At 36.9% G+C, this 14,328-nt stretch overlaps 1 protein-coding gene across 1 annotated transcript in view; it reads left to right on the top strand.

Moving 5' to 3' along the window:
- The first annotated feature begins 1,369 nt into the window (after window positions 1-1,369).
- The window catches only part of arhgap10 (Rho GTPase activating protein 10), a 64,300-nt gene continuing 51,341 nt past the window's right edge, over window positions 1,370-14,328 (top strand). Inside the window, exon 1 of the mRNA XM_028443027.1 lies at window positions 1,370-1,927. Coding sequence (XP_028298828.1) covers window positions 1,774-1,927 — 154 coding nt within the window. The 5' untranslated portion in view covers window positions 1,370-1,773. The remainder of the gene's footprint in view (window positions 1,928-14,328) is intronic.

The following is a 14,328-nucleotide window of genomic DNA, read 5'->3' as shown; positions in this document are numbered from 1 at the left end:
CCCGAGGTATAATCAAAGAGTAGAAAAGATCAAGATACTTCACGGACCACAAACGCCAACAATAGTTAAAAATAGGACAGCTGACAAACTCAACCTAATACTGTTATTCAAATCCAGAACATGTTGTTTTACCTTTACTCTAGAATAGTAAGTACAGGTGAATGTGTTTAACGAATCGACAAAACAAAACAAATCCAATCCAAAAATTGCCTTCGAGCAGAATCTTTTATTTAATTTTCAGAAATCACGACATGATCATACAACCTTTAAAGCCATATAATTGTAAATATGTTGTGTTCCTGTCCTGATAGCAATGCAGATACCAAAAAGAAACAACGCTTTTCAATCATAAACATCTTCTGTGACTTCATCGAATTTCATTTTAACAAGAAACTATATGAACTCATCAGTGATTGTCTCCTAGTTATCCAAAACTGTTTATCTTAAAACAATCATTTCACATCTCACATTTGTAAAAATTAAATTAAGAAAACACTTTTTTAGCTGAAAAAGGACTAAGAAAAAAATAAGCTTAAAGAAAGAAGACTAAAATAAAGACCAGATAGATTAAATCTAATATTCTCACATAAACTCAATAAACTTGCTTTTTAATCTCCTTATTTCTTGCCATTACACAGCGCGCATTTATTAAAATATCCATAAAAAAATGGTTTCAGACCTAAAATCAACAAGAAGTCAAGAATGTATGAATAAATTTATGAATATTAATAGCTACAGGCACAGGAAGGTTGCCAGAATAAATAATAATGCCTTTATTAAACATACACACACATAAGAGAGCAAAATAATTTGCTTTTGTTTACCAAATCTATTCAGTAGCTTCCAGTACTCCTATAGAAAATCAATTTGTGTGTGTGTGTGTGTGTGTGTGTGTGTACTGTGTCCTGGGAATTAGTACTTAGTACAAAATAAAAAAAATAAAACATTGTGTTTTTTCTCTCTCTCTCCTAAGATGTTCACATAACAACTTTACAAAATGACTTCAGGAGTAAAACAGATTTAAACACCAAGGTGGGGCTTGCATGTTGCATAAGAGATACATTTACTTCCACATGGTATTTGTTTTTATTCACTCCGAAACTTTGTATATATTTTATGTTTATAATATAGACTATGAGTCTGAAATAAAGCATATCTATAGAACTGGGCGATTTTGTCTGAAAAAAAAAAAAAGATTAAAAAAAATAAATTCAAGTTTCGATTACATTTTCGATTTCGATTCCTAAGTTAACTGGTTCTGACAACAAGGGGAGGAGCGGATGCGGAAGTAGCTGTGGGTGAATCCTCTTGTAGAGGTCAGCACTCTTTGGCAGAAGTTTGCTACACGCACGCAGATGTCAGCAGAGTTTTTCAATCTGTCACTTTGCTGCTGAGGCGGAGGGATCTGGTGTTAAGCTGTATGAACGCAAAGCAATCCACGCGACTCCCGTGAAGCGTCCATGTGTGGACACATCCGCGGAGCGCACTCACGGATCAGCTTTCAGCTGCTGGAACTGTCAGACGGTTATACTTTATAGTAGTGCAGCCTGTGCCACAAGTCACCATGCTAGACGCCGTTAGCTTGTAGCTATGTTTCCAAAGACCTATTTCAAACCGCGGCAGAAAAAGGCGCCGTTTTGACAAGAACTTACTTCTTTTTTTTTTTTTTTCTTTCTTTTTTTAAATTGCTTTTAGCTCGACACTTGCATTTGCTTTTTGCGCCTGTTTCCCCCGCTTTGTGAGGCTAGGCTACGGGCACAGGCACAGGCAGACATGGGGCTACACCCGCTGGAGTTCAGTGAGTGTTATCTGGATAGTCCCTGCTTCAGGGAGAAAATCAAAGCTCACGAAGCAGAGCTGGACAAAACCAACAGGTTCATTAAAGAGCTCTACAAAGATGGAAAGAACCTCATCAGCGCAACCAAGCGTGAGTTCAACGATCTATTTACCTGGGATTAAATCTAGCCTGTAGTATCTCCAGATGTGTGTGATTAACAGTGTTGGGAGTAACTAGTTAATTTTGCCATGTATTACAGTAATATTTTCCTTTTTAAGGTAACTCAGTAGTGTAAATCATTATAAAAGTGGTAATATATTACTAGTTACAATTAAAGTACATGCATATTTAATTTAGGGGCATATTTGCTTTTTTTTTCACTGTTTGCAATTATTTGAGGAAAAAAAAAAGATGATCATTATTAGTTAAATATAAGTTATGGGGAAGAAAAAAAGAGCTTTCTGCTCCTGAAACAGCAACTCTTGAGACTAATGTTTTCATTTATCACTAGTGTTGGGTAAGTTACTCTAAACTTGTAATATATTTACATTACTAGTTACTGGGATATACTGTTTTTAAAAAAAAAAAATAAAAAAAAAAAAAATTATTATTATTTTTTTTTTTTTTTACGAATAATATCGGTCTAAGTTTTGTTTCAAATACTTCTGCTGTTTCAGAATCAGAATCTTCTAATATCTGACCGATATTGTTCGTTACAAAAAAAAAAACAACAAAAAAAAACAGTATATCCCAGTAACTAGTAATATAAATATATTACAAGTTTAGAGTAACTTACCAAACACTGACCAGAGTTTGACCAGAATAATGGATACTCTACTTATTATCAAGTGTTTCTGTCAAAGTCTATTTAAGGTACTCTATTATATAACAGCAGCAGCGTTTTATAGAAAAAAAAAAAGGAAAAAAAAGAAGAAGAATGTTGTGGGAAAATGATCTTCACATATAAAACGTTGAAAATACAACTTTAAAACACATGAAAGCATTTGGTTAAAAGAAGAAGAAAAAAGTCCTGCATGTTTTTTTTTTTTGCACGCTCACTTTTCTTCATGATATATTGATATTGATTAGAGGTGTCCTAAATCCAATATTGATATCGGAAGTTTGCTTGATATCAGCAAAAATAAATAAATAAATTAATCAGGTTGGATTATATTGGTCTGTAACTAAACTCTAAAATATAAACACTCTGATACAAGCAGTTTATTCCAGAATCCGCTCCAGCACTTTTATCCAGCAGCTGACACAACTAAATACTGAAATTAAAATAGTTGATACATTAATTGTAATTTTGCGCTTTAAAAGTATAATTTATACCTTTTTTAATTCTCCAGGATCTTCTAATTGATTTATTTATTCTATTTAATTGTAGAATATGCTTATCTTTAAGCTACGCTAGTGTTTATTTTGCACTGTGGAACCATAACCGGCTAAAGTTCACTGATACCTATGAAGGAGTGAAGGTCTGACTACCATTGAACACACCTTCTAGTGTAGCTAAATTCTTTATATCCTAGCCAATCAGGGTATCTAACCATCATTATTCCCGCACACAGCTGAAAGTGCCAACTAATGGCATGCAAACATTGGAAGTTAACAAATGGAGTATCGGAATAAAGTGACGTGGTCGTTTGCTAGAAACAGCTTAAGTGACACAACGAATAGTTTGTGGGTTGTTGGACTGAGTTGCCAGTTCTTCTCCAGTTCACAAACAAAGCAAGCATCATGTTTGACATGTTGGAAAAACAAGTTCATTTCACAGAGGCCTCACTGTGCACATTAGAAGGCTTGAGGCTTCCATTGCTCACCACATTTACAGGCGTTTGTGACAAGTCTGGCTACAGGTGTTCATAGTAATATATGGAGTTTCTGTGTAAAATCAGGCACTGCTTTTAAAATTCTCTTGAGCTTAATCCAACTAAGATCCAAATAATACATGGAGATGTTTTGAGTTGTTCAGCCTCTTTCACCTGTAGCAGTAATTCAGTAGATTTGTAATCTTATTATGGTTTTCACCTGTAAAATCCTTAGTCAAGTAGGGATGCACCAAATATATTCGGTGGCCGACAATTTCCGGCTTCATATTGCAAAAAAAAGCCACATTTGGCCTTCAGTTTAGTGAGTTAAAAGCAAGGCCAAATAGTAGCGTGTGATACAATGACGCAATCAAACAACGTGCAGTGATTTTGAGTCGGAAAAGTGTGCGCGCGTTGCAGCAGCAACAACAGCTCCGCCTTTCCGCACACAAACACAGCCAGACTCTCTCCTTACTGCTCCCCATCACTGCGTAAAAGTTGGAAGCCATCCAATTCCACAACCGAGTCCGTTGTTAGCGCTGTGAGCCACGAATCTCTAAACTTCCCTATTGTTTCCTCCTCAGTTCACACGCGATGTCGGGTCTCGCTGCATAGACTGGTGTAGCATTAGCAGGGAGTGCTAACACCTGTGTGTAAACAATGGGTCCGTGGCTCCAAGCAGTGACTCCCAACACGATCGACAGCAGAAAAAGTAGTGCAGATTGTATTTACATATATGGCAATAAGTATAATATATATTCTATATTAAACTGCAGTGTTGTTTTAGCTGTTAGATAGTTGGAGAGGGAGGAGCTCATATTCTAGGAGGCGTGTTAGGTGACGTCACCTGCCATCGTGGGCAAAATCCAACTCGCCCCTTTAAAGCTGACTTTTTAAAACATGCGGAATAACAATGGAGGGAGGAAACAGAACTTTCCTACCTCCCCTTTAATGCACTTTAGTTTGTTTTTTTGGAATGCATGTTTTGTTGAAGGGCTAATATGTATGAAAAACTTTGTTGTGCTTTTTTTGAAAAGCAAAGGCTACTGGAATATTTAAAAAATGTCAGAATATTCAATAAACATTTACTTTCTTTAAAAAAAAACATGTCTAAAAATGTATTCTAGGCTATTTATGCACTATTAAAAAAATTGTGAAAAACTTGAAAAACCGCATTCGGTATTCGGCCAAGCGTTTATATTTTATTCGGCTTCGGCCTCAAATTTTCATTTCGGTGCATCCCTACAGTCAAGCATTCACCTCTGTTTCAGCTTCAAGCGAGACACTCAAAGGTATGTCTTTCATTTTGCCTGAAGGACCGTACAAATTCTTTAGGGTTCTGATTCAGCCAAGGAGATAAATGAATATCTGTGTAAATGCTCTGTTGTTTTAGGCTCTGTTTTTTCTCTGATTGAGATTTATTTCAATCACTAAGTCAATTGTAGCATAGAGTGTATTTTATCTTAGTAACTTTTCACTGATCTTTAATATAACCACTCAAGTTTAATCATCAACTTTCTTGCCCTTTTGACCAATCATTTTGTCCCTGTAACTGTCAAGTATGTAACTGGGCTTGTTTGTTGCTGATTTAGATGTCAAAGATGTAAATAGGCAGGAAAGTTAATCTTAAAAGTATACAGTATTTTTGACAGGTCGCTGTGATAGTCATGTATGTCCTGCAGTGATAGTGAGAGTTGAGAATTGACTAGTAGATACAACCTCCATAAAGTTGTTGATGTTGTAAAACTGCTCATTGGGCGGAACACTGTGTGTAATATTGTGGTGGAGCGTGAGTGAAGGTGGGATGATTGAGTTTCTTGAATGATGCCATAAACCAACCAGTGCCTCATTTTAATTGTTGTCTAAGTGTTACATGGTTGTGTGCATGAACAAGACATTTCAAAACACCAATGTAGCTCCAACCTGCTCATGATGTTTTACCACAAAATTAGCCACAGTGCATTGAGTGCAATTGATTGTTGTCCCTTAAAGGGATTCTCCACTGTTTTGAAATGTCCTTATTAAAACATCTAATCCAAACAAAACGCATTATTTTGCACCATATTTGTGTGCATGTAAATAAAGTCAAGCAGGATTCACTACTGCTCATTAGAATCAGCAGTGAATGTGCATGTAAGGATCCTACTACTGCTTTGAGCAGTAGTAGGATCCTTACATGCACATGCAGCTCTTCTTCTCTCCTTAATGGCGTCTACGAAACAGCAGAGTGGGAAATGTCGCCCCCTGTAGCCACAGATTTATTCGGGTCGCGGTTTGATTTGATCATTTCTCAGTAAACAAAAGAGGTTTACATCGACTTTATTTTAAAGTTTCACTGATTGTTAGAGCATCCCAAAGCAGCACAAGTTGTCATTTTGACTGAAAAAGCTGCTAAATGATCCTGAATGCTTCACCCCCTATAGAACTCAATGGAGAGGCTAATCACGTCACCAATGACGTCATTTCAACATGGCGGCGCACAGGGTGAAGTAGTCCCCGTTTTAAAAGTTCCTCAGAGCTTACATAATTGGGCCTAGTTTCCATTAAAATCCTACATGTCCCATGATTCTTAGCACTTCTCTTTAGTCCTTGTACTCCTGGAACATTTTTTAAAGGTGTCGCTACTTTAGTAGCTCGTCTGCCAGTCTCTCATCTAAGCTCATGTTCATCTCTTCTGCTCTTTCACCAGGCGGTGAAATACAGGTCAATGTTACATTTAATATGGGTCGATACAATACTGAGCAGTTGTGTGACTCCAATTACGCGGAGAAGTCCTCGCAGTCGTAAAAACTGAGCTTTGCATTTAATTGGCCTCCTCGCAGACTCCGCGTGGCCTCCGATTATGTTTGAGCCTTAAGATGTTGAAGCTAAAAAAAAATTATAACGCGTATAAAGACGTTACATGTGCCTCATCGATCAATAAATTGAAGTTGTTTCAAAGAAAAGAGAGAGCAAGAATGATTTTTGAATTTGTCACAAACATTATCATTGGGTCTGTTTACAAATGGTGATGGGACCTGAACTTTGGAAAAGTTTCACACATTGCATTGTGGGATTTTGAGTCCTGTAGAAAGATGTAAAGATGACGCTGAAGCAGAATAGTTTCTTTAAGAAGTGTTTTTACTTCTTTCTTACTGTGATTTGTTGTGTTCAAGAGAAGGAAAAGAGTGATTCACTTGACACCATTGTTTATGGTGTTCCCCATGACGTCACTCTGAGACGTTACATTTTGGCTGTTTTTGTGGATAGTCACTATATCAACATTCGTTATTGTTTTATCAATAACTTTCAATCTGTGAAAACACCACTTTTGGATAAAATATAATTACAGTGTAAGAAATGTTAGTTAACGTCCTCTTCAGCTAATTTCAGTCTTATTCAATATATTATATATATATATTGTTTGGCAAACATGCCATTTAGAAAGTAAATTTAATGATTGACATGATAAGTGCAAGAAAGTTTGAAATAATTTTCAATAAAATAATTCATTCCGTCTTCAACTTCAGAGATTAATTATGAGCTTTTAAAACCTCTGGGCTAATAAACAGCTCCAAGCAATGCTGAGTATTACACTATATCATTCATTCAATATGTAATGCTTATATAAATCTGTTCTATATGTTGTATACCTGCCTGTGTGTACTGTGTGTTATTGCAATAATATATTCTATAGTACTAGTAATTAATTGTAGTCTCCTGTCGTTTGGTAGGAGGGGCAGAATTTGCTCCGTCTGGATGTCAAAGGTTGCCAAATCTGGGTTTAACCTTAGCATTAATGGAGGCTCATATCAGTGACAGAGGAAAAAAGCAGATATTTAATTATTAGGATGATTGTATGCAGTAAACAGCGCACTACCACACAGCAAAGTCTAATTAAATCAAACCGCTTCCTCCTAATTTGAATATTTAATTTACACCGTACACTATTGAAGGTGCTGTGAGGTGTTAACTGCTGACTGATGTTAAATGGAAGATTAATAATCAGCAATAATAAAAAATCTAATCGATAATCTTTAAAGGGGACATATCATGGTTTTAAATCCTTCCTTTTTACATATAAATCATACAGCTGTGGTCTATTTAAAGCGGAACTGCAATGCTTGGGTCTGAATTCCTCATTATTATAGCTCCACCCCTTTTCTACCCCTTTTCTGATGTGCTTCTGAGAGCACCTCGTTTTGGTGCGGTCTCTTTAAATGCAAATGAGACACTCCATACCCCGTCCCCTCTTCAGGTGACACTCGGTTCAACTCCACCCGGCTCGGCCATTTTTGTAGTTTGATAGAAGAGATGCGGCTATGTAGCGGCGCATATACTTTTTATTCACACGTTATTTACAAAATGTCAACAACAGAAGACTTGTCCATCCAGCCTTACATGTTCCAGCCAGAGTCTGACCCGGCGGAGCGAGATGAAAATGAAGATGATGAACCTGCAGAACCCTAACAAGTGAGCTAACACAAGCATCGAGCTAACGCTAGCGCCAAGCTAACGTCACGAAATGCATTTTAATACAGTCTTTTCAAAGACAAAAACAGCAAAATGAAATGACTAATGAAAACTTTAGACTTAAATTAAACCACGTAGGCCATATCATCAAGGATCTAAAACGAGCAAACAGCGCTAACATGAAGTCTGAAGACGGTGCAACTGCTAATGCTAACAAAACAATGACAGGGACGTCTTATCATCACACTTTTTAGCGTTATTTACAGCTTACCGAAGTGCTCTGTTCGTCGTCTCCAAAGATAGAAGGAATTGAACCCTCAATCAGACAAAGTCTTTCTGCAAATCCTTCTTTATACTGGCGGAGCAGTCATCCTTGAAGTGCTTCGCGCGCACAAAAATGACCTTACCCACAGATGTGGGTACATTTCTGTGAAAAATAAAACTCAACCAGGCACTTTGAAAAGGTTCTGATGCTGGGAGACGGTGTAATGAAGCGTGTGGGTTACTACATCCAACAACCGAACATTTTGACTTATCCTCTCGTAACTTCGGCATCTTTGAGCTTGGACTACAGAATAAAAGCGAGAAATAAAAATGGCGGATTGCTCGAAGTGTTGGACCTGGAGTTGATGTACTAATCTGGCAGTTCCGCTGCAAATACTGTGATGTAATAGTTCAAAAAACGTAATAGAGAATAGAAAAATCGAAACAGATTGAAAAATATGAGCAAAACATAATATAAAGATATCTACGGAGCACCTGAAGAGACTAATTTGATTTTTTCTGTACTTCTAAGCACTCTAAATATACAACAAAATGCATTTAAGGGCTAAAAAAAGTGGATTTAGCATGATATGTCCCCTTTAATAATCCAAAATCTGTTTGTAATCGAATCAAGACTTCAATGATTGCAATTGAATCGGGAAAATCGTTACATTTCCTCGTTGTTCTCGTTTATTGATTTGCACACGAAGCTGTTATGACTAAGGAAATAATTTAACTTTTAACTCATCCTCACTTTGTCATTGTTCATTTTTGACTGTGGAGCTTTATGCTGAACTCTGGTATTTGTTCAGTCACTGCAATTGGATATTAATGCAATGTCATGCTGTGGTAAAGTGATATGTCATGTCCTGTTTCGAGCGGACCTGCCACGTTGTGTATGCCATGCCTTATTTTAATCTCACTATATTGGGCCTTTTTATTTATTTATTTTGCTTTTTGAGAAAGGATCCCAAATTAAAACGTGTGAATTATTTTTAGAATTAAGGTAATATATGAATAGCAGAATAAATAGTGTTTTTTTTATTTTTATTTATATTGTAAAACACATTGATAGGAGGGAACCAATGGCTGTGAATATTTTATTGAATGACTATTATCAAATATCTGAATGTGTATGTATTTTGATATTTTTTCTGCTTTATTCTCAACTAAACTGACCTGTACTTATGTTAGATGGATGTGTTTGGATAGGTACACATTCACAACTCCTTCTGGCTGTATTGAATACTAACTGTTACAGCTAATGGCGATGCAAGAGGATATTATATTGTGCTGTTCAGACATTATTGTTCATGGTTGTGAGGTTGTGTAAAATTTAAAAGCAACAAATGAAATCCCTGTGAATAAGAATAATAAAAAGTGACGCATTAGCAATCCTGCAGCAAATCATTTGAATTGAGCTGAACGGTAAGATTGATCAGCATGGCTTTCAGTCGATTCATATGCCTTGCAGCATGTGCACAGCTTGGAAATAAATAGGGTTGGTTTTAAAAGGAGGTTGTAAGGACAAACTCAGTAGCAGACTTTCAAATACAGCTTTACTTTGTAGCTTTTACCAGCCTTGACAACTCCAGGCTTCTAACAACGCTACTATACATGTTGAAGAGGTTAATTGGAGCAAGGCTTTGTTGTTTTTATATGATGACCCTCAGTTTGCTGTCCTCCCAAGGTGGATAAATAGTAAGATACAATACTATAGTAGGGCTGGGCGATTTTGCCTTAAAAAAAAAAAAAATCTCTGAATTTTTTAACGAAAAATTCAAGTTTTGATTAGAGTTTCGTTTTTTTTCCCAATGCACTTAAAAATGACTGCAGACATCAGATACTGTATATTGTCAAAAGTGCAACTTTATTGCTGTGATTGTCCTCAAGAGTTAAAATGCATAAAACAGTCCCAAAATAAAAAGTAAATGAGATGCTGTCATTCAACAATTTCAAGCTTTAACCCAGGTTTAAACAAAAATACAACAGCAACTTCACAGTAGCTTAAATTTTCTGATTAAGAAATCAGATAACTACATATTTTATAACATTTATCATTACTATTAAAAAAATAATAAACTCAAAGGGGAAACAAAAGGGGGCTGGCTCCCATCGCACTACGGTAACCTACAAGGACGGAATGCGAAAAAGTCTGAAAAAAAACTGTGGTGGAAATTTTTTTTTTTAAAAAACTTGAATTTGCAAAAATAAAAATCATTTAATCTACAAATTCAAGAAATCTATTAAATTGATTTTTTGCCCAGCGCTATACTAAAGCAACATAAAATGCTTATGTCTATAGAGGAAGAAGTATTGGCTTCCAAAATGTAGTTTTCAGTAATTTCTACCCACTGTGCAGAGGTATTATCATAACTATTACAGTAATAGCTAGTTGATAATCAATGCCATTCACATTTGTTTGTTGAATGATTGGATTGTCCTCCATATGACTCGGTGGCAGTTGGAAGTTCAATAAGAATCCATTGTGACATTTAATGCATAAGCTATGATGCTTTAGGTGGAAATATAGATTTATTCTTGAATTTACTGAAGATTCTTTTACTATTTCATAGACATGCCAGAAAATAAACACTTTGCTTTCTTAAAAATATGCTTGTTTGTGATTTCAACCTTTGAAGCTGATAAGCTTGACTTTCTAAGTATGAATTTTGTCTTAGAATAATTTAATCAGTGGAATTTATTTTAAGATAAAGTTTTTCCAACCTCTCAATGACCCAGCAGCAATGTCCGCCAACAAGTCCCAGCCCTGATGTAGAAATGTAACAATTTAGTATTCTACTTGAAACTCTGATATCATCTTGTTTCCAAGTAAATGTTTGAATAGCACAAAAGATGTTACTGTCTGATTGACCTCAGAATGATCCGGTGTTTGCCCAAGTTGTCACAGGCTCTCTGTTACTACAGCTGGGAGGATGTGTCCCCTTACGGAAAGTCCTTGGTGGGGAGAGGAAACTTTAAAACAGGACTCTGGTCAGTGAGCTGTGACATGGAAGTCCAAGAGATTGAAACAGAAGCGCATCATGTTGCTCCAGAGTGTTTCCCCTACAGGAACTGTGTCCTGTCTGTACCCTCTCAACCACACCCAGCTGTTGTCCTCGGCAAACACGTCTTGTTTGCTCATCCAGAAAGCCGGGGCTTACCATGTCTGAAGGGCTCGTCATTTGACTGCAGTCTTGTGATAACCCAACTGTCTGCTATATTAGTTTTGATTCTTTTTAATCTTCTCAGGTCTTCTGCTATTACATCAATCGACTGACAAATACAGAGTTACAGAGTGGTCTGACTCTGTGCTACAGCGTACATGTTCACAGCTGCACTTCTGGCAAATGGCCCATGAGATAACATTCCTAAAATCTCAGTTTTCGCTGAACCTTATGTCATCACAATTGCATATACAGCCATATACTGTAGGTAGAGGTGCATGTTTTAACATTTTTTATGGCAGATAACGACCATCATTAACTGATAAAAGCTGCAGTTTGTAAAGTTTTTTTTTTTTTTTTTTTGGCATCATTTGGTCAAAAATCCATAATCATCTTTAAGCATATTGTAATCCAAAGTATTCTGTCTGGATAGTGAATCTCATCTCCTTCTCCTGGCTCTGTAAATTAAGTTCCAGGAGTGTGACGCTTCTGGAATCTGGATGTCAGCCAATCAGAAAACTTGCTACAAACTAGGGATGGGCGATATTGACTAAAACAATTATCAGGATCATTTCTGATATTTATCACAATGATGATAAACATCCCGATAAATACAAACTATAAATAAATAAAACAATTCTCAACTTAAAGTGTAAACAGGTTTCTTACAAACACAAATACATTTGAATACATCAACACTAGACACATTAAAAAGGTGACAAAAGCTGCTGACTCAGAGATTATGAGCTGATATTTTTTGGAATATATTAGTGCATATGGATCACTCTATTAGTGTTATTGTATGTAGCTTATTTCCTCACTTAAAATGAAATTATTTTCTATAAAAAAAAAAACCCACAAATAACGTCATTAGTGTTTTTACTGCTGCTGAATCTTGTTTCATTTATCTTATAATGAGTTACATAAAGTTATGGTTGATAAATAACTCTGATTTCCTATAATTAAACCAGATCGAGCTGATAATGTAATCATTCAGGATACTTTGGTGTAATAATCTCAATAGTTACATTAGTCTAATGGGACCAGCTTTGTCTTGTGAACACATGAAATATAATGAAAAAATATTGCGTTTCAAAAGTTGCAAGTATGCTAACATTTATTTCACACAACGTGTGACATGTTTAGCTTTTATCCTTCCATACAAGTGTTAAATCTGACCATAAACAAATCGGTGGCTCTCTGTGGCTTTTTGACAGTAAGATGTGTTCTTTTTACTTGGTCAATTCCTTATAAGGAGTGGTTAGCGTTAGCTCTTAGCCCAGTTTGTGTTTCGGTGTGTTAGCTTAGCATAGTTAGCTTTAGTTGAGTTTCCAGTTCATAATCATTGCTACAGGTTCATCTCTGTCCCCTTGTTTGTGGAACTTTGGGTGGACATGACAGAGGAACTTGGATTGGTTCACTTTGTTGGATGGTTGTCTGGTCTTAACCAAGTAGTGGTCCATGATGTATCGCAGCTCGACAGCTTCAGGTAGCCAAGAGGTGCACCGGTGTCTGTGTGTGTGTGAGGGTTGAGGGGCAGGAGGGGCTGTGCACACCGCAGAGGCTCCGCGGCGGCGCTGCCGTGAACAGCGCTCCGCTCCAGAGCATAATAATTTGTTGACAACAAACTTGTGGGCAATTTTAGCCTGTGGAACAAAGTTTTTAGGGGCATACTTGGCAAAATTGTGGGACAAATGGTCCGCGGCCCTCGCTAATTTTCGACATGGGCATTTATTGTTTCTATTGTGAGATTACATATTCTTACCTGTAAGAATGGTTTTGACGATATATCGTGAACGACAATATATCGCACATTCTTACTACAAACACGTGTGCTCCATGAGTTGTTTTAGGCATTTCTATTGGCTGCTCGACTAAAGTCAGGTACCATCAATAGTAAATGTGCATTTGCAGACTTTCCAGCAGAAGTCCCCATAACAGCGTTGGGCACAACAGTTACATGGCAAATCAAGAGGAAAAAGGCAGACCGAGGTGGAGAAGCAACAGAATAATGTCACAAACACTGAGAAGGAATGGCTCACTTTCGCTTTGCGTTCTCACGGACTTCTGGGATTACAAAGTTTCCGCCGCACGCACTGGCTTGAGAGGGAGAGCGAGAACAGACGGGATAAATCGTGTGTAAACCTAAGAGAAGCTTATTCAAGGTGAATTAATTTTACAGTCTGAATGCGGCTGCCGCTCAAAGCAGCTGAGTTCACAGCCCCCTCCGTGTGTGCTTGTAGCTGGGATGAGCTGCCACTGCTCGAGACAGTAACTATAGAGTGAGACGAGAGAGAGTCAGAGTCTCTAAAGGACCAGAAAAATCTCCATTAACACAAGATAACGTCCATACATTTGTCACTAGTCTCTAAGGAGAGAAAAGTGGCTAAGAGCATTCACAAAAAACCCAGTATGGGAGGTTGAGTTTCTGTTTCAAAATGGAGCGGAGAGAGCATTCTACAAACTGCAGCTTTAATAGCTGGTAATAGGGCCTCAGATATTTGTTTCAAAATTTCCTTTGTTCTGTTTTATTGTATACCTATTTCTGCATCAGTTTATCCAAATTCTGTTTTTCTTCCGTCTTTCCTTACTTTAATAACTTCACTGGCTATTAAATGTCTGGAAAACATTCTAAATAGGGTTAAATAAGTCAACAATTATGAATTGTACGATTTATATGCTTCAGATGACACTACGGAAGCCGTAATTCCAATCACAGTCACAGCTTTGACGTAGACCTGAGCGCAGTGTGTGCCAACAGGCTGTATGACAATAGTGCATCACACAACCTGTTGTTTTTCATGGGAAATATACCAAGGAAATGGAATTGATTCATATGTTTTGCCATTTGATG

The sequence above is a fragment of the Gouania willdenowi genome, chromosome 1 (assembly GCF_900634775.1).
Source record: "Gouania willdenowi chromosome 1, fGouWil2.1, whole genome shotgun sequence".
Lineage (NCBI taxonomy): Eukaryota > Metazoa > Chordata > Actinopteri > Blenniiformes > Gobiesocidae > Gouania > Gouania willdenowi.
This window is presented reverse-complemented; position numbering and strand designations above follow the sequence as displayed.